This window comes from Megalobrama amblycephala, linkage group LG4 (genome assembly GCF_018812025.1).
Source record: "Megalobrama amblycephala isolate DHTTF-2021 linkage group LG4, ASM1881202v1, whole genome shotgun sequence".
NCBI lineage: Eukaryota > Metazoa > Chordata > Actinopteri > Cypriniformes > Xenocyprididae > Megalobrama > Megalobrama amblycephala.
The window spans coordinates 10,593,074-10,614,982 of NC_063047.1; the positions used below are offsets into that span (position 1 = coordinate 10,593,074).

A 21,909-nucleotide genomic window follows, 5' to 3' on the forward strand; every position below is an offset into this window, starting at 1 on the left:
TTATAAATCAAGAATAAAGCAATTATAGCTGTATTTATAAACTACTTACTAATGTCTATTAATGCTTTATAAGTGATGAAATAACTATTAACTAATGCTTAACTAATGCTTCATAGTGTGCAGTTATTATAAAGTGTTACCGACTTATGGGTAAGATGTGAATGTCTGATTTTTTTTAATTTTTTTTTTTTTTGGGAGGTGGGGGTTGATTGACCCTGGAGGAAAACTGATTTATTTATATTCTTTAATTGGAGACACTAATAACATTTTACAAGGCAATAGCTTTAAACAGTTGCATCATCCAAACTTCAGTTATGATTTTTTTTTTACCAGAAGTTTACAGTGTCATCAATGTGTCTATGGCGGTTTAAACCTTTTTAGCCAGAGAACCTGTACTGTATGAATGTAGTGTCCACACATTCTCAGCATGTAAACATGATGGATATAAAGCAAAGTTGCTATGTGTGTTCACTTCTTAAATAAACACTGAAGACTATTCTTAGAGAAATGAAATGAGTGCCCAGAGACACACTGTTTGAGCGCGAGTGTCCGGTTTGAAACCTGATACAGGTCTGGCAGACGGACGGGAAGGAGCACTGATTGGCTAAATCTGTTCCCTTAGGCAAGTGGCTCAAAAAGTTGCCAAAAGCATTTCAGCAGATACAAAAGGTTGGGCGGTTATTGTTATTATCTCTCTAGCGCTGCTCAAAAACCTTGTGAGCTGCCTTGCTGTCTGTCGTCATTCAAAGGCAGCATCATCCTGACTGAAAAGGAGCCTCAAAAGTGACTCATCTGAAAAGGGCTGCAAGTAAAAAAGTGAGAAGTCACTCATGCACTGAACACACTGAACATGCTTGCCAGAAAATACTAGGCTTAGCTATTAATTTAGCCCACTGCATTCTATTTCTATGGTCTTTGCCAATAATTACAGTATATACTGTCATAAAACTGTCCGATGACCCAAAGGGGTTGCAATCTTCCCTCATTCCTCATAACAGGTGCTGCCACTGTGGTAGGGGCACAGGACATGATGTCAAACTGTGCCAACATGAACTTCATAAAATATGTAACATTCCTCATATGACCTATCAAAGGCATCTGAAGCAGATCACAGCAGGGACTTGTCTGCAGTTGGGATCGATCTCACTATTGACAGCACTGTAGACTTCCTGCTTACATCGTTCTCATTTATCAGGAGGCTTAACTTGTTCTGCCCATGAAGGTCATGTTCCCGGATCAACGTCGATGTTGCTCCTAGAGCAACATTAGAGATTAGCGAGATTAGAGAACAGAGATGGAAGATGTTTTCTTCATACATTTTATTTTATCATTAAATTTTCATTATGTGACAGAGTTTATGAGGCACAAACAGATTGTAACAAAGATAAATCCTTTAGACAAAAAAACAAAAAACAAAACATAAATTAAAAAAATCTAAATGACCACACTATTACCCTGCAGTACATGAAGTGAACATCAAATGTTCAGTATGAACAGCAAGAGAGTGACTCTGAACACTAATAATTTAATTTTCAATTCAACTCCATCTTGGTGGTTTTGTACGCAAGAAAGCAAAAGAAAAACAGCATTTTTTTAGATGAACAACCAAACGAATACAAAATATGAACTATGGCTTCCTTCTCTGAGGTGCCTTTTAGCTTTAGAAGAACATAATTACTTCATTACACACAGAACGAAAAACTTGTTTAGCTGGTGTAGACCTGACGTAACTTTAAACGGAATAACTACAAAACATCAACTTCCCTTTTTTGCATTCATCACCAAAAGCTCTCAACATTTACAAAAAGTTCAAAATTAAGAACAATTCTGCATATTCATTGGTCCATTTTAAGCATCATACAACGTATCTTACGATTGGTAGACTCATCACTTAATGGTTCTTATAGATTTGATTACATGAACTCTGACAGAAAAATTACTTATTCACTTTGCATATAATTTACAGCGTAATAGTTGTACATATTTTTCTTGCTAAAGCATTTTAGTATGTTCTGTATATTACTTTTAATCTGTAAAATAATGGCAGAAAATATCCTTGTTTTATGACAAAATTAGAATATATTTAGAAACAAATCTAATAAATGGTTGCGATAAATGTTAACTAGCAGCTAACTAATCAATAAGAGGAAAGATGAAATAGGTTTCGTTAAATGGAAGCACTTGTGATATTCGTATCCGTGAAGACCTGAATCAAAAACTAATAAGGCATAAACCACAGATTCCGGTTTGTAGACACAAACACATTCAGTGAATCAGAATTAAACAGCTATGATCAGGAATAATAATACAGACCTTCAATGTAATGGATATGATGCAGACTAAACTCCGCTTCCTGATTAGCATAAGCCCATTTTGGGCTTTCCTAATTAAGCCTCTACAGAAAGAACAACAATTTCATTTTATAGAAGATTTGAGTAGTGTAAGTAATGTCAGGTGACATGTTTAATGGACTGAGATCTTCTGAAAGAATTCTCAAACAAAATAATTTTGTCAGCAGTTCAAAAGCATAGCACTTTGATTTCCCTTACAATTATCCTTCCTTGCGTGGTCCTACGTGTGCTTACGTGTGCATGTGAGCTGGAGGAATATTCTGAGGTTGCTTAATGATTAAAGCAGGCAAAGCCTTCTCATGCCATCATCCCAAATCTCACGTGCCATTTATATTATCATTTATAATAAAATACCTCATTCAGTTCTCTATATTACATCATAATACCTTCAATTACATTATATCAAACATATCATCTATATGACACGAATAACATCTAACACTAATCATTAATTTGACATTAAATAACCTCATACCTGTTTTACTTCTTACCTCACACTATACAATCTGAATCATTTTATACCTCAATCCTTTTTTTTTTTGTCCCTTTGACCTGCATATGTGCATTTATATTTAATGATTTCCTCATCTGTAACGGACATTTAAGTGTTTCACAAACACTGACCTGTACAGGTTGCACAGAGAAAGAGAGAACGAGGAAAGGTTTATGGCTTTTAGGGCAGTGTTTTGCTATGATTGCTCTGAAATAGTGTTAGTGTGCGTCTTTAAGCTGGTTTTTACGTGCGTGTGCGATCAGAGCGTCTGTGTCAACAGCCCGTTCGAAGAAGCGAACGACAGACGGTTCGTTTAGAAGAGATGCAAGAATCTGCTCGAAGGAGAAACTCCAGTCCCCATCTCTGACCGTGGAAGGTGAGCTGGGTGTGTCTGTTGGTGTGTCCAAAGCAGGGCTGCTGGTTCCAGTGGGACTGCTGGTGGGCGTAGAAGGGCGCGAAGTTGAGTTCGGGGTAATGTCAGAGTGGGACGGCACGGTTTCATGTTGACTGACCGAAGACTCAGGGTGGTCGTGGGCGCCTTCACCTTCGGCGAGGGTCTCTGCCTCAGGGCTAGTGGGTAATGTTGGGGTAGTCTCTAGATGAGCTGTGCTGGTGGGTGTATTTTGGGGCGTTTTCTGCGGGCTGCTCTCCTGCAGCTTACGGCCCACCTCCTCCATGCGCAACAGAAGACTGGTCACTCGCGCCACGGCACGGTACAGACTCTCCTCCTCCTCATCACCGTGGAACAAACCATACAGAGTCTTCGTCAAACGAATAAACTGCACCTGGAACACATACAGTCTATTTAATTGATTTGCACCGTATTTACATGGCTTCACATTAACCACTACAAACGTGTTCAGCAATGACAACAAGTAAGCGTAGAGGTTACCACGGGCAACATTTAAATTACACTTCAATAAGACAAGTCTAAACTGTTTGAGGGAAAGAACAAGTTGTGTGTTCAGGACAAAGGACAGCGAGACTATGCCAGAGAACAGGAAAAGAACTGCACTAAACAATGTCAGTCAGTAGAGAATGGACACTGTTGACACAATTGTCAAACACCTCAATGTATTTGTGGAATCATCACTGATCAGGCCAAAGCAAACCAGGTGCTGTACTCAAATAAGCATGAGGAACCATGTCCTAGATTCATTTCAGAGATTAAATACTCATATTCCTATTTTAAAAGTACACTTACACTATTCTTGTAACACTACATTTTTTTAATAGCTTTTAATGTAAATTATTTAATATATACTATTATTTCAACATTGATAATAAGAAATGTTTCTTGAGCAGCAAATCAGCATATTAGAATGATTTCTGAAGGATCATGCGACACTAAAGACTGGAGTACTGATGCTGAAAATTCAGCTTTGCCATCACAAGAATAAATTACATAAAAAAATAGAATACAAAATATTTTAAACTGTAAATTTCCACAACTTTACCATTTTAATGTATTTGAGCAAATCCATATATATCTGTAAATCTGTACCACTGTAAATCTTTAAAATTGTTTCTTGTACCAAATAAAATGATTCAATAAAAATAATCTGAATTCCCAACCTTCCCAACACTATTTATGAGAAAGAGGGAAGTTGAGAGAACATTTGATTATTTCCTTTGCTTGGCTTTCAGATGGTGTACACAAACAATGTTAAAACAACAAGGAAAACATTGGACAGTTAGTAGCGATGACTGGAAAATGCCATTTAATACCATTGACTTTCTTGTACAAGACTTTGCAGATGTATGTACCCACTTAAATTCTGACAATGTTTAATTTTTTTGTGTGTGTACCTGATTAATTCTGGGCAGATCTTTAATATTCTCCTCTCTCCGCTGCAAGTCTTCCTGCCACTGTTTAAGATATTCTTGCAGATCTACTTTAGCACGACCTGAGGGGTAAAACACATAAGATTTTTACACAGCTCCCTGGGATACTCGATTCTGATTGGGCATTCTGTTGTCAAATATTTTTGTATACTCATTTGACTCATCTGCCAAACCCTTTCCTTTCCATAATCAAATTATTTCAACTCAAATTAATATCTTATGTCCATCTATTTATTTAGTAAGTAGCCAAGTAAAAAATCCACAGTCATCTGATCTTTGCATAGTGACCCTGACCACCCTGTAATGGTTTATTTTGTGATATTGTTTGATAAGATGCAGAGAACATGATAGGACAGGGATGAATACTCCACCTCTCTCTGGACATCTTCTGATCACTCCATCCTCTGCAGAGTCTACAAGGAAAAGAGAAGAAAATGTACAGCCACGATACCACAGACTCTCACACATGCATACATACAGACATGAATTTTAGAAGCTTTACAGGGTGGGCAGGGATTTAAGCTTTTGCTTCTTGATAAAACACCAAAATTAGCTTTTTTGATGTTGTTAGGTGATACAAGTTCCTCTTAAGCACACACACACATACAAAAATACTACACACAACACACAAACATGAAACTACACCTAAGCACCCAAAATAAATCACAAACATGAAAATACACCAAGAAGAAAGAAGAAAGAGTAAAAAGAAAAGAGGCGCAAGGAGCCACAGAAAGGAGTGAAAGCTGACCAGAAAGACGAGTGGAGAAAGAGTGATCTTCAGCTGGAGGAAAAAATCTAGACGACGATAAAATCTTACATTCCTGGGTGCCTGGAGAAACACACAAAATATCCATATATGCAGAAACAGACTGTCTTCTACTTTTATTTGCATTGGTAAAAAAAATGGTCATGATCTGTAATAAGTAATATTGTTTTAACAAGGCACACAGTTACATCAAGAGTGATGGGGATTTAGATAAAGTGGAGTTATCTTAGTAGTCACAGAACCAGGCTGGTAATCCAAGTGTTACTGGCTCATATTACATTTGTCCCATATCATTATTATGCACTTCACCCTAGAGCAGGGTCATCCAAACTCGGTCCTGGAGGGCCACTGTCCTGCAGAGTTTAGCTCCAACTTGCCTCAACACACCTGCCAAGAAGTTTCTAGTATGCCAAAGCCACTGGAAGGCAAGCCTGCAACCTTAAGCCAAAAAATCGTAGCGGCTAAAGCTAACGCTCCGCCCCCCCACGGTACGCAGGGAAGGAGACCGGAGACTGTTTTTTGAATGGAGGTCAATGGATGAGAGGCTTCGCTATGCTGAAATAGCTAATCATTTAATTAATGGACTGCCTGTTTGCCAATCTTCAGAATGTTTTACACTAAACAATACTTTCGTTGGGAACTATATGTAGATTTTAGCTTGCTAAAAATGCATTTTTTTAAGAGAAGGCAGACTAGGGAACGTTGCGATTGACGTCACTGCCATTACACGATAAGGCTGAGAGGTGCCGCATGTGATTAAGTTAGCCGTTATGCTTTCGCCAATGATAAGAGATACAAACCCTCTTATCTCCCTATTATATACAATCTTTGGTATGCCTAGTAAGACCCTGATTAGCTGGATCAGGTGTGTTTAATTGGGATTGGAGCTGAACTTTGAAGGACAGTGGCCCTTCAGGAGCAGGACTGGACACCTTTGGCCTAGAGGAGCAATTGTACTATACTAAATGTACATTAAGTTCCTTTGGACGAGAAAGTGTCCAAAAACTAACTAAATGTTTACAAATAAAGAGAATAATGAGGGGATGTAGAGAGGATACTGATACTGATATAGATGAGATACTGTATATAGAGAAGATTAAACAAGGTTATAGAAGGGGTAGATGACAAAGATTATATATTTGACCCAACTATTACTCTATCTAGATTATAAAAGTTTATTGAGGGATAAGACTTTTAGATTATACAGGGTTATAAAGGGGTTAGACATACTTATTACACAGGGTTAACATGGGTCAGATATATAGATTATTAAGGGTTACTGAAGTATAAGATTGAATAAGGTCGTAGAGGGGACAGATATAGAGACGCATCAATAGAACACTTTGTTTATGATTTAACACCATGCAAGCTACCTCGGCTATATTCATGGCATTCATGAGAACAAGATTAGATAAATCAATAAAATCATACAAATCATTGCACAATCATGTACATACAGTACATAACCATAGTCACACTAAACTTTTATTATAGCACAATGGCAGAGATCAGAGAATTAATTTACCTGGTTGAAGGTGTAGTTTGAAGAGAAGTTTTAGTTTTTCTGTGAATGATCTGTTGTATAAGATATCTGCACACACACACACACACACACACACACACACACACACACACACACACACTTGAATGAATCTGACAGGTTGGAAAGCAAGCTGCTATGTACTGAGGTGAAAGGTCAAAGAACAGTCAGTTTAGTTCAGGGTCAGGCTTCTCTTACCCAGACCGCATATGAATTCTTTAAAGTTCACAAGTCCATCTCCATTCTCGTCCAGTAGATGAAAAGCTGATCGTGCCAGCGAGCATGCGTGCGTGTGTGTGGTCCATGGCTGCAGGAGGTTAAACAGGCTACTAAACTGGGACTTATCCAGCTGGTATTGGTCCAGATATGGCAGGCTGGGGTCATGGTTCTGCAGGGCAGGACTACACACTGACCAGTAACAGCTCACAAAGTGCTGCCTCTGTAACACACAAACATAGTGACTATATATATATATATATATATGCCTATGCTCATATAGTCAAGTCAAGTCAAGTCAAATTTTACTTATATAGCACAAATTTAACACAACTATAGTTGATCCAAAGTGCTTTACAGTAAATCAGAAGTTAAAATAGAAAAGGAGGGGAAAAAAAAATGGAGATAAAAATCAAGTATTAAAATCGATGAAACAAATTGTATATACATAAAATGGAACACAAACATATAAAAAATAATATATATACAGTACTGTGCAAAAGTCTTAGGTGCGTCAGTATTTTCACCCCCCAAAAAAGGTTTTAAGCCAGTTATTTATATCTTTTGCTGTAGTCTGTCAATAGGTCTGTCAACATTTCCAAACATTCATTTTGCCATTAATTGTAATAATCCAGTGAGATTTTTGAATACACAAGGAGTCTGACAACAGCCGGTGCTCCACACAGAAGAAACCTGCCTGCAAAGATACAGTACTATGAAGAGTTTTAGGCACTTGTGTAAAAATGCTGTAAAGTGAGGATGTTTTTAAAAAAATACTGTTATAAATAGATTTTATTTATCAATTAACTTATATTAACTAAATCAAAACAATATTTTGTGTGACCACCATTTGCATTTAAAACAGCTCTTGTCCAGGTACACTTGGGCATCATTTTTCAGGTAGCTTTGGAGGCAGGTTTCTTAAAATCTCTTGGAGACACGGCCACAGTTCTTCAGGATTTGGTTTGTCTCAGTTTCATCTGTTTCTTCATGTAATCACAGACGGATTTGATGATGGTGAGCTCTGATCTCCATGTGGAGCACCGGCTGCCGGCTGTTGTCTTATTGTGTATTCAAAAATCTCACTGGATTATTACAATTAATGGCAAAATGAATGTTTGGAAATGTGAACAGATATTTCCTATTGACAGACTACAGCAAAAGGTATAAATAACTGGCTTAAAACCTTTTTTGGGGGGTGAAGACTTTTGCACAGTACTGCACGATCACCTTTTGATTTGCAACGAGAGCGAGGGACAGATACAAGTAACTGATCACAAGATCTTAAAGACCTAACAGCTGTGTATGGTTTTATAAGATTAGAAATATAATCCGGGGCCAAGTTGCGCAATGCTTTGTATGCAAAAAGAAGGATCTTAAAATCGACTCTAAATTTTATGGGGAGCCAATGCAATGAGGCAAGGACAGGGGAGATATGGTCCCTCTTTCTAGTTCCTGTCAGCAATCTGGCTGCAGAGATTAACCATTTGTAACCGAGACAGTGTAGACTGAGGTAGGCCAACATAAAGAGAGTTGCAATAGTCCAATCGAGAAGAAATTATTCCATGGATCACAATTTCAAGGTCTTTTCTAGAAAGAAACCGTTTCACTTTTGCTATGGATCTAAGTTGAAAAAAGCTACTTTTTGTGCAGGTTGTTACTTAAAGAACCTCACTGTTTTAATAGATTTGTTGGTAGCAGCAGGACCCAGTAGAAGCACTTCGGTTTTATTTTCATTCAGTTGCGTTATTTGTCATTCAAGACTTGACTTCATTGAGGCATGAGAAGAGATGATCTAATGTAAAGTCAATTCCTTGTTTGATTGGAAGATATATTTGGAGGTCGTCAGCGTAACAGTGATAATTTATGTTATATTTCTGGAATATTGAGCTTAAAGGGAGCAGGTAGAGGGAGAATAAAAGAGGGCCAAAAATGGATCCCTGTGGAACACCGCAATGGATAGGCACGGAGGGTGAAGTGAATGACCCGATATTTACAGAGAAAGTCCTCCCCATATAAACTCAATCAAAAGAAAATCACAAGACACACAAGCACACACAGTTCATGTGGCAGCTCCTGTATTTTAAGGCCTTTAGGTACTGAAAAGCACCAGTTTTTACAGTATAACTCACCTTAAAAAGCATGTAGAGCTCATCCAGCTGAGCAGCACTGAACTTTACACCTTGAGCAACAACACGCAACTGCAGTAATAAGACACACAAAATGTGACTATTAAACAATTTACCATGGACAACAATCTTTACTGCCACTGTATGTGCAAACAATGTGTAAATAGGAAAGTATGCAAATTACACCACATTCAAAAGTTTGGAGTCTTTTGGAGATTTTTCAAAGTTTTTTTTTTTGTGCTCAAAGTTTTTTATGCTCAAAGGCTGCATTTATTTAATTGAAAATACAATAAAAAACAGCAATACTGTGATATATCATTACAATTTAAAATAATTGTTTTCTATTTTTATACATCTTAAAATTTATTTTAATCTTGTGATGGCAAAGCTGAATTGTCAGGAGCCATTACTTCAGTCACCAGTGTCATATGATCTTTCAGAAATCACAGAACACAAATCAAAGAACAGAAAGACCACTTATTTGACACACAAATCTTTTGCAACATTATAAACGTATTTGATCAATTTAATTCATCCTTGCTAAATAAATTCATCTCTTCAAAAAAAAAAAATCTTACTCATCCCATACTTTTGAAAGGTAGAGTATACTTTACAAAATCCAATTTGCCATGAAAACAATGAATGTAGTTTTATAATGCAGCTTCTATTGAGCATATTTCTATTTGTATTACAAATTAGATGATCAGCTTAACAATCTGAAAGTGAAATGTTATACATTAATTTCTTAATGTAGATTTTGGTGATCTACCAATGCAATTGCAGAATCTTAGATTTTTGCTTATTTATATTATTATTTTTTTTAATTCTAAAGAGATATTATATTATATTATTAAATTACATTTTATTAGGAGTAAGGTTCACACAGCATAGCATTTGTACTTACTACATTTTGTTTTGTTGTGTCTTCTAATGTCTGAATGACACAAAGCTTGTTCTTCTTCCGCATGTTTTCCACTTCCTCTGTTCGAATGTCTCCATATTTCTGAAACAAAGATGCCTCATTATTCTGAGCAACTGTTTGTTTCAGGCTTTGGTTTGCTGACCAAAGAACTCTTGTCAGAGGTTTTTTTTTTTTTTTTTTCATCATTCCATTCAACACAAAATTTACACAAAACTATAAAATCTGTCACCATGAGTACAGGTGTTAATTGTCGCTTTGTACAGACAGATTTTAATGGTCACTAGCTTTACCTCATACGCCTCTTTGATGAGATCACAGATGTCAACCTTCTGTATTGATTTGTCGTTGGCTGCTGCAGATGCCTGCTGTACGGTAGCTGGTAGAGGACTGTCTTTATTTGTGACATTGTCAAAAAACCTGAAGGATAAAATCGAATATCAACAGATCGAGTTTGTGAATATAAAAATCCACTGCAAAAACCAAAGATGCTTTTTACAATTAAACAACAGCTTGTCATCCAAAGACACTCTGTAGTTTCAGTCATCCTGATCTTTCCTGAATGAATTACACAGCATGGACAAAAGATCCATGTTGTAGTAGTAGTAGCAGTGGTCAACTTCTACTATAATAGAGCAACCTCTACACATATGAGGCAGATAGGCCACAAAAATAAAAGGAACTGATAGAGGGAACAATGCAGCATGCTACCAACATGCTTGACCATTATAAATTGACATCGCTCCAATCACCTGTTGAGGACTGTCACAGCTTCTGCGTCGTCATGGCAACAAAGCAGATTGTCCATATTGTAGTCCAGCACAGCAAGACCAAGCTGCAGGATGGCTTTGATTCCATCATAAAAGAAACAATCGACGACATTCACAGCACTCTCAATTGGCAGTACGCTGATAAAGAGAGTCAGGAACCACGACAACGACACTGACGAGAAAAACGACAGGTCTGTCATGTGTTCAGTCAGCTGGGTTAGATGCTCACGGATCAGTTCCTCAAACACGGCTTGGTCCACCAAGGCACCTGGAAAACATACAAACAGAGACTTGAATAATACTGTTAGCAAACATAAATAGATTTAGTAAACTGTCACTAGAAGCACCAATCAGAATTGCAAATATTTGCAGAATTGCAAACAATTCCAAACAGGATATGGGAAAGTATTTAACATAAAAAAGGCAAACATTTGATAATTGCAGAGCACACATTAACAAAGCTCAGTAATTTTAATTCACATTAGTTGTGAGGGCAAGTAATTCCAGTAGTCCCTCACTGCAGAACACACAAGATCCAGGGCATGGAGATGGGTAGGTTAAGGGATATGTAAAGTGGGAGGAGTTGGATCCAGATCCAAGGGGTGGAGATGGGTAGGTTTAGATAAAGGGGTGGAGATGGTTAGGTTTAGGGATATGCAAAGTGGGAGGAGTTGGATCTAGAGCCACCTGGATCTCGTGTTCTGTAGTGAGGACCATCTGAGTAATTCTGACACTTTTCACATTGTATTATAATGGCAACCTGCAAGTTTATTAAGGTGATTCAATTACATTCCAGTTATGAGATGTGTATAACCAGCTCTCATACACATACCAATAATTCTGCGATTGAAGTAGTCTGGGAGCATTCGTTCACACACAGCAACCAGCAGCCAGAAGGCCTCTTCCTCTTTAGCATACAACAGCAACACCGACGTGAGGATATTCATCGCCTGGACAGACCGACATATAAACAATGAGTGAAAATCTTCTAAAGCTAAATGATAGTTTTATTTGAGTTATATACAATATCTGAAATTCAAATCATTGTTAGAATGACTGGAAGGCAAGACTTTCTGTCAATAAAGTGAATAAAAACATAAATATGAGTTTGGAATGACATGAGGGTGAGTAATGACAGAATTTCCTTTCAAGTGAACGGACCCATTAAGAGTTTGTGATGTGTTTGTATAGACAAATTTAATATAAATATATATTTTATACAGCTTTCACAGCAGCACAAATCATGTTTTTTTCCTACGCAGTCACCATATTGTTCAAATACACTTTGCATAATTTCCATGTTTATACTTTGCATACACAAAGTGTTGGATTACCAAAACCATCCATGTACTTTCTGTTTTTAACACAAAAAAATATTTATAAGAGGCTCCATAGCTCATGTTATTTTCTTTATCACCATATATTTAGATTTTCTCATTTTTCTCATTTTGTTAAATATCTGATTTAATATCAAATATTAGTGCAATGAGCAATAAAAAAATCTTTTTGTGCTGGTGTTTAGGTGCATGATAATGAATAATTGTGTGTGTGCAAGTCTCACAGATAAAGCTCTATTGCTGTGCAAAAGCAGGATGTTGCATATAAACTTACACCATCATAAAGTCTGCTTCCCTTTGAAGCTACAACTGGTCACTTAGACAGGACACAACGATCTAACTGACATTTAAACATCTGTTAAGTGAATATTTCAAAAATTCTATGCCATGAAAACACTAGACCATTACAAACCTGTATGACTCTCTGAAATTGTTTAGTCAGAGTGTAACTTGATTGAGAAAGCTTTTTTGTGAACAAGAAGAATCAGATGTTCTCTGAACTGTGCCATCTGATGCTGAGACCATGTGAGAAAACTAAATGAAAGAGTCACGTGTGTGCGTATACCTGGCAGTAGCCAATTTTGGGGTTGCGGTGAGCATAGGCAGTCAGGACGCGGCGAAGGGCAGAGATTCCTGTGTCACTCTGAAATGCTGGGTGTTCCGGGAGGGAGCGGTGCAGATCTCTCTCAATCTCATCACATGCAAGTGAACTGCTGCCCATACACTCCTCTAGTAGGCGCCCGTAGTACCCGGGGTGAGAGGTCATGTCATGTACTGCACCTATAACAGAAGCAAACATACATGTACAAACTGCAGCACACACCTACAGTACATATACACACACAAATACACACACAAACAGAACAACACACACCTGAAAAGAGCATCCACAGTTCTCCTCTGAGTGTCTCTGGAACTCCTCGTACAATGAGATCACGTGTTTTTTTGGTGCAAAACATTCCGGTTCCACGGCCATATTCAGCGAAGTGGATCTGCCATGACTGCTCCTTCATTCGCTCCTTCAGCTGTCAACAGTGGGATCAAAAGTTTGTAAGATTAAAAAAAAAAAATAATAATAATAATAATATTTTATGCTCATCAAGGCTGCATTTATTTAATCAAAAATAGACTATTTTCTATTTTAATGAAACGTTATTCTTGTGATGTCAAAGCTGAACCATTACTCCAGTCTTCAGTGTCACATGATCTGTCAGAAGTCTTTCTAGTATGCTGATTTGTTGCTCATTTCTTTATCATTAATGTATAAAATAGTTGTGTTGCTTAATATTTTTGTGGAAACCATGATACATTTTTTTTTCAGGATTCTCTGATGAATAGAAAATGTCTTTACTGTCACTGTTGATCAATTTAACATGGAAGCCCGTTTCTGCCACTAAATCAAAAATAAACACAGTAATTTTAACTTTTTATCTTAGAATTCTGACTTTTTATCTCGCAATTCTGACTTTTTTTCTCACAATTGTGTGATATAAAGTCACAATTCTGACATAAACTCGCAATCGTGAGAAAAAAAGTCAGAATTCTGATAAAAAGTCACAATTACTGTTTTTATTTTTTATTTAGTGGCGGAAACAGGCTTCCATAATTGAATGTGTCCTCACTGAGTACATATATAAAATTCTTACAAAAAAAAAAAAAAAAAAAAATCTCACTAACAGATTATATATAATCTATTTTTAATCTCTATAATAAAAATGTATAATTCAGATTTTGATCTCCATATCCATTTACATATATTATATATATCTTCCAAGGGGTTTTTTCCCTCCTAGGACTTTTTTCCCAGTGTTAACACGCTGGGTTTTTCTCCTAGGGGGTTTTTTCCACCCCTGGGAGTCAGCCGACATTGGCTTAATGTAGCACCATCTTGTATATGTTACATATTACCATGCTTGTTTGTACAGCTTATTTTTAACCACTTCCCTTTTTTCTGTGCTTCTAATATGTAAAGCTGCTTTGAAACAATTACCAATTGTAAAAGCGCTATATAAATAAATTTGACTTGACTTGACTTGACTAACCCCAAACTTTTGAACATTAGTGTATACCACTTGCTTTGATTTCACTAATTCTTAATTACTTAACTAACGTTACACCAATATTGCAATAAGGTCTTTGGTACCATTTTGGGGTCAAGGTTTTCCGCATCGTGTGGATGAAAGACATTCATGAGAGCTTCAGTGCTGACAGCTTGACTTTGCCCCACCATCACACCCTCCTCATCCTCAAAGAGAAAGACGCATACAATTTAGTGTCCAAAAAGTATCCTCTGGAATTCTTTACAGTTATCACAAAATCATGCAATGAAATGTTGGATATTTTTCATGAGACTGCCTGTGGCATTTGACATTTTTAATTGTTACGGAATACATTTAATAATGGCATTATCATGGTAAGTACATGCAAACTAAAGCACATAATTTCTTTATATTAGTGGCTGGAGTGTAGAGGAATTACCGGATTACTGACACAATGCTGGGGACTTCCTGCTGTGCCACATTTTCTGCGGATGGTGGCAGTAAGTCGCTCAAAATCCCGAACCTCAGAAAAACGCAAAGCTCTCTTGCCACGCAGACACACAGTCAGGGCACGACTACTGCGATCTGGCAGCTCCACACTAAACACCTGCAGGCATACATTAATGCCAAAAACACACAGAAATCAGCATTAGAAAAATACAAACACATTGATAACGAAAAAAACAACAACAAGGAACTCTCCAGCCGCAAAATATACTGTACTACAACATAATTTCTATTGAAACTTATATGTCATGTATTTATATTTGTAATTGCAATGTACCATGTTGAAGTTGTAATTTAGTACATATAAAGTGGATTAACTTTAAATGTAATATAGCATAACACACTTCATAAATTATAATCAAGTACTTTACGTGTGTTTTAGTATGTCAACACATCAAAATAAGTGTACTTCTCTAAAAAAAATTAAAGTAAAACTTTTAATTTGACAATATTATAAAGTGCAAATATAGACATGAATGAAAATTCTTCTTCTATGGTTTCACTATTCCTTAATCCCTTCCTGTTCTAGCTTGTACTATTCTGAAAGATGGCTGAAACTTTATATTACTAGAACTTCTTGTGTTTATTGCCTCTTTAAGATGAACCGAGATTAATTAAATTAATAAGAATTTAAGATGAATTCCTCATTTGTAAGTCACTTTGATTAAGTGTCTACTAAATGAATAAATGTAAATGAAAGTTAAGTGTACTGTAATGTACAGTTAGGTGGCCTTTTATTTCAATTTCAATTCTATTATCTTCAATGCAATTAAGCATACTTATTTTTCTCAAGGGCAGTCTTCACCATGACAGATTTCTTTGCAGTTTGCAGAAAAATGAGCAGTTTACGCACCTCCCATAGAGGTATTATGAGATGGCACTGAGACCCATCCTGGCTTGCAAAGCACAGATAGTTCTCAGAGACACAGATTTTTCCAAGCATATTGACATGGCTGAATGGAACCCAGAGGAAACTCTCGTACACTTCACAAAGGCTTTCCTCCTGTGGCAACCGGAAAAATGACCGGAACGACTGATTCCGTGCATGTATTTCCAGAGCCCTGCAAATATTACAGTAAAGTCAGACATTGTTTAGTAAAAAAACGAAGGTAACATTCACAGGAGAAAAAAAAAAAACTGATGCACCTCTGCGTGATGTGAAGGGGATTGGCTAGTGGATGTTCAGCATTAAATGTTTCTTTATCAAAGAACCGCAAAATGGCATAGTCGGCCAGCTGCTGCATGATCAGATATGTCTGCTGGAGCCTTAGGAGCATCGAAAAGAAATGATCCTCTCCACGCACACGCACACGGATGCTCTCTGCCAACAACACATTTGACGTGCGTTCCAGACGGCTCACTTCATCCCAGGGATACACCAGTTTCACTAAGCAAGAAACGGACAAACATGAATAATATGAGATTTTGACTGATGCTAACTGTAAAAGGAGGAAACCACAACATATGAAGCACTTATAGAGTAATGCGTGACATATCTTGTCTTAAAATCCACAGTAGAAAAAAAGTCATACAGGTTTGGAATGAGTAAATGATGACAGAATTATCACTATCACTATAGGAATTTGCTATGTAAATGTCCTCAATTATGATTGGTTAACCTCTTTGCATATGGACAAATTACAATTTCCAAGTTGCTTAATAATGAGTAATCGTTGATGTAATCTTAGGCAGTTACATGTTAATATGGGGGTTTTCAAATAGCCACAAGACATGATACACTGAAAATAACAACCATCTTGATGTTATATGCTTTATATATTTCTCACACATGGGTCTTCAAATGTGAAAATACATTGCTGCCATTATATTTTAGGAAGTGGCTCCCTAGCAAAAGGATCGTAATATACAGTGCTCCAAAAATTAAAGGAACACTTTGAAAACACATCAGATCTCAATGGGGAAAAATATCATGCTGGATATCTATAATGATATGGACTGGGTAATGTGTTAGGAATGAAAGGATGCCACATTGTTTGATGGAAATGAAAATTATCAACCTACAGAGGACTGAATTCAAAGACACCCCGAAAATCAAAATGAAAAAAACGATGCAGCAGGCTAGTCCATTTTGCTGAAATTTCATTGCATCAACTCAAAATGGTTCTAAAAATGGTAGTTTGTATGGCCCCCATGTGCTTGCATGCATGCCTGACAACGTTGGGGCATGCTCCTAATGAGACGATGGATGGTGTCCTGGGGTATTTCCTCCAAGATCTGGACCAGGGCATCACTGAGCTCCTGGACGGTCTGAGGTGTCCCAGAGATGTTCTATTGGATTTAGGTCAGGTAAGCGTGAGGGCCATTCAATGATATCAAATCCTTCATCCTCCAGGAACCGCCTGCATGCTCTCGCCACATGAGGTCAGGCATTGTCGTGCACCAGGAGGAACCCAGGACCCACTGCACCAATGTAGGGTCTGACAATGAGTCCAAGGATTTCATCCCAATACCTAATGGCAGTCAGGGTGCCATTGTCTAGCCTGTAGAGGTCTGTTCGTCCCTCCATGGATATGCCTCTCCAGACCATCACTGACCCACCACCAAACTAGTCATGCTGAATGATGTTACAGGCAGCATAACATTCTCCACGGCTTCTCCAGACCCTTTAACGTCTGTCACATGTGTTTAGGGTGAACCTGCTCTCATCTAAAAAGCACAGGGCGCCAGTGGCGGACCTGCCAATTCTGGTGTTCAAAGGCAAATGACAATCGAGCTCCACGGTGCTGGGCAGTGAGCACAGGGCTCACTAGAGGACGTCAGGCTCTCAGGCCACCCTCATGAAGTCTGTTTCTGATTGTTTGGTAAGAGATATTCACACCAGTGGCCTGCTGGAGGTCATTTTGTAGGGCTCTGGCAGTGCTCATCCTGTTCCTCCTTGCACAAAGAAGCAGACACTGGTCCTGCTGATGGGTTAAGGACCTTCTGCGGCCCTGTCCAGCTCTCCTAGAGTAACTGCCTGTCTCCTGGAATCTCCTCCATGCTCTTGAGACTGTGCTGGGAGACACAGCAAACCTTCTGGTAATGGCACGTATTGATGTGCCATTCTGGAGGAGTTGGACTGCCTGTGCAACCTCTGTAGGGTCCAGGTATCGCCTCATGCTACCAGTAGTGACACTAACCCTAGCCAAATGCAAAACTAGTGAAAAACAGTCAGAAAAGATGAGTAGGGAAAAAAATGTCAATGTTTTGGGGGTCGTCTCATTGTTGCCCATTTAGTGCACCTGTTGTTAATTTCATTAACACCAAAGCAGCTGAAACTGATTAACACCCCCCTTTGCTACTTAACTGACCAGAAGAATATCCCAGAAGTTTAAGTGTCTTGATGCTATTCTCTGATTAAAAAGGGTTTCTTTAATTTTTTTGAGCAGTGTATTTAATGGATTTATTAAACAGATTTAAAAACCACTAATAAATGCATTGTTTTGACATCATAACAACCATAAAAAGGTACTGTAATAGAGCTTGTAGCATTATGTAAGCAGGCTTTCTAACCCTCATTTCCCAACATATAGGAGTAGAAACACAGGAAGTTGGTGCTGAGGTAGATCCAGCCCTGGTTTGGCACTCGTCCTTTCCAGTAGCTGCAAGAGAAATATGTCACAAGCTTCTCTCTCTGAGGCAATACGAACAGACGCTCAAAGCGCAGCACTGCCTCCCGGAAGCGCTCGGGATCTTCCTCGTCACCTGCGGATTTGCCCTCCTCTGCTATCAGACCCTACACAAACACAACATACCACTGCTAAAGTCAACAACACAAAATCAATTGCTGGAGCTAATATCTAAAATACCAGAAAACACAAAAACAGGGGGAAAAAACATTTGACGGTATGCGAGAGCCAAATAACTCTCTCACCCTTATCTTTCCCTGGACAAAACTGGTGATGTCTTCACCAGAGTCAAACACAGAGAGAGTTCTGATGATGTTCTGCTGCAGCCAGTCCCAGTGCTGTGAGATTTCCTCTATAGATGCTCCTGTACACACACACACAGACACACATATTACATCAGGAACTGAATGAAAGGTGTCCAAGCCCTCACATACACATTAACACTGTGTGCAGCATCTCTCTCACCACAGGCGATGTTCCAGTACACCTGAGAGTCAGGCGTCTGGTGTAAAATGCGAAACGGGGCCACTTTGGCTGTAGAGTCAAGAACTGTGTCCAAAGTTCCAACCAGCAGGCCTAAAACAATGATGTAAAATAACAAACATAACATTATAAAAAGTATCTAAAATTTAGCTACATTTCTTAAAACCTGCAGTCTGAATTGCAATTGAATGTGGTCAGTTTTTCTACACTATCAGTCAAACGTTTCTGAACGGTAAGATTGTTTAATGTTTGTAAAAGTAGTCTCTTCTGCTCACCAAGTCTTAATTTATTTGATCCAAAATACAGCGAAAACAGTAATATTGTGAAATATTTTTACAATTTAAAATAACTGTTTTCTATTTGAATATATTTTAAAATGCAACTTGTGATGGCAAAGCTGAATTTTCAGCATCATTACTCGAGTCTTCAGTGTCACATGATCCTTCAGAAATCAATTAATATGCTGATTTGCTCCTCAAGAAACATTTATTATTATTATCAATGTTGAAAACAGTTGTGTCCTTCTCAGGATTAATAGATGAATAGAAAGTTCAAAAGAACAGCATTTATCTGAAATATAAAGCTTTTGTAACATTATCATTCATCATCTAGAAGTTGTTGTTGTGAAAGTGATTCCAATGATATCTTTTATATTTAGAACAATTTTTAAAACTATTTCTTTATTGTTATCGTTATAGCTATTGTCCTTGGTGTGAACGGGTCTTTATAATAATGATTTCTAAATGATCATGTGACACTGAAGACTGCCGTAATGACTGTTGAAAATTCAGCTTTGCCATCACAGGAATGAATATCATATTAAAGTATATTAAAATAGTGGTAATATGAGGTATGAGTGGCACTTTACTTCTTGCAATGTCTCTAAGGCACACTGATGTTAGCAGGGACAAATTTTATGTTAGTCATTGAAAATCTGTCCTCTTTGCACTGCCTTATACACATTGCTTCAGAAAGAAGCTGCTGTATTATGGCTCTTAGCCATGAAGCAAAGGTTTCCATGGTGATGAACTCCAAAGGAAAAAAATTGTCACTAATTAGAGTAAAACCTATAATCAGCCCACCAACAATTCTGTCCACCATACATTCCTCTGTTCTGGAGGAGACTCCATGACAATATGACTTTTACAGTTTTGAGCACCCGTTCCAATGGCACAGCTGTAGTCCTGCTTGCATCTATCCTCTCATCTAATTTTTCCATACAATTTAAAATAGTGGACCAATTGTAAAAATAAATAAACGTGTAAATAGTTTTAGACTGATATCACTAGAGTTTTCGTGTGAGTGTACTGTACATAATTTTTTAAAACTTTAAAAACTGTTAATTTATGTGGAAAACCTTTTTTATATTACCACAAAAAAAAAGAAAAGAAAAAAAAAGTGCACCTTTAAAAGGAACAGTGTAAATTGGCCTAAAATGACACAAAACTTGCAGTAATCGTGTCGCCCTTCACTGGCAAGATATCCCCAGGTTACAGCACCAATCAATAAGGCCTTCTTTCAGATCTGTCAGGAAACACGCTGAATCCACCTGAAACCTAAACAATCTGACGTCACACCATGACGCAACAACTCCTGTCAAAGGAGAGACGAAATCCACATCTAAGATAGTCTACGTATTAAACCTGTTTAGGCTTCAGATCCTACATATATAATATCTGGAGGAATGTTGCATTTTTAAGTACCTTTATGCACACGGTCAGTTTACCGCAGTGGTGACGTCAGCACTCAAAAGAGCACATCATCAGAACACTGATAGCGAAACTTGCAAAAAAAAACCATCATATCTCCTGCAAGGTTACATTAACCCTTGAACTGTTGCAAAAAGGACTCCGAGTTAAAACAAAATCAATAGTTTGAAAACTCAATTGAGGTGTATTTTAAGGCGTAACACCGACAAGGACATCACATTTGGGTTCTCATTCAGCACAATAATTAAAGCATTAGAGACTGTCATGTTTACAGCTTGCACACGGACATCCGCGCGTTCCCGGTACCTGTCAATCCTCCGCTGTCCTCTCCGTATCCGCGTCTGCGCTGCAGCACGAAGTAATCGTTGGATTTCTCCGTCACCCATAATTTCAGCGCGTTTTTGAGAAGCACCTCTTCGGGTTTGAGCCACATGCTGGAATTTGTTTTCAGAGATACGCGTCCTCTTGCATGACACTCGGATCATCTCAAGCGCATACACCCATAGATTTGAGTGTTGTTTGCTCTTGGACCGCTTTTCCCACGTCGACAGAAACTGAGCCAAAGACAAGCGACACCGGCGCCACTGGGATTGTAGTCTTCCACATCTGCCCCGCTGAGCAGAGGAGAGCGCTGCCCTGAAAACTATCGACTACAGTTCCCACAATCCCCGCGCCACCTCATGACTTTGTTTCAAATTATTTAAAGGAACAGCAACACGTGTTTACGACAGGTTGTCATGATACGGCCCATAGCGTTTTTACCTGGAGCATGGTTTCTGCCATGACTAAGCCGTTATAAACGCGTGATTCAGGACTAGGGATGGGAGTTGGAAAGTATAATTATACGCAATAACAATTCTTTAAGTACTTTTGAAAAAATTCTTGCAAAAGTTGTTTACTTTTTTTTTTTTTCTTTTTTTAAAAAACGAGTTAAGATAAATAATTGGTTCTAACATATATTGGACAAAAAAAATCCTAAAACAAAATATTATAAATTTTTTTATGAAACATCACTGATTACAACACAACTGCATCACAACGAAGGGTTCTTGGTAATAATTTGCTGGTCAGTAAGTGATTCAGATTCATTTGATCTGCTTTGATTTATGTGAATTGTTTTGGATTCACTAAAAAGAACCGATTAAATTGTGAACAGAGCTTCTTAAAAAAATT

The 21,909-nt window shown here is 37.8% G+C and overlaps 1 protein-coding gene across 3 annotated transcripts; it reads right to left on the bottom strand.

Moving 5' to 3' along the window:
- Positions 1–1,302: 1,302 nt before the first annotated feature.
- tbc1d8b (TBC1 domain family member 8B) lies at positions 1,303–21,442 on the bottom strand. 3 transcript variants are annotated; one of them, XM_048187419.1, is made up of 21 exons: positions 21,043–21,442; positions 19,010–19,120; positions 18,790–18,908; positions 18,429–18,651; positions 16,062–16,302; positions 15,769–15,976; positions 14,848–15,015; positions 14,513–14,614; positions 13,244–13,394; positions 12,935–13,149; positions 11,865–11,982; positions 11,015–11,300; positions 10,556–10,682; positions 10,248–10,346; positions 9,347–9,415; positions 7,197–7,437; positions 6,984–7,049; positions 5,510–5,521; positions 5,061–5,102; positions 4,654–4,751; positions 1,303–3,629 (listed from the first exon to the last, which is right to left on the bottom strand). In XM_048187419.1, exons 1-21 carry the CDS (start codon positions 21,167–21,169, stop codon positions 3,063–3,065), a joined length of 3,390 nt encoding a protein of 1,129 aa, XP_048043376.1. In that variant the 5' UTR covers positions 21,170–21,442; the 3' UTR covers positions 1,303–3,062. The 3 variants fall into 3 exon arrangements, with proteins under 3 accessions (XP_048043376.1, XP_048043375.1, XP_048043377.1); XM_048187418.1 differs by having other exon boundaries at positions 5,441–5,521; XM_048187420.1 differs by lacking the exon at positions 5,510–5,521 and having other exon boundaries at positions 21,043–21,439.
- Between the last annotated feature and the right edge of the window lie 467 nt (positions 21,443–21,909).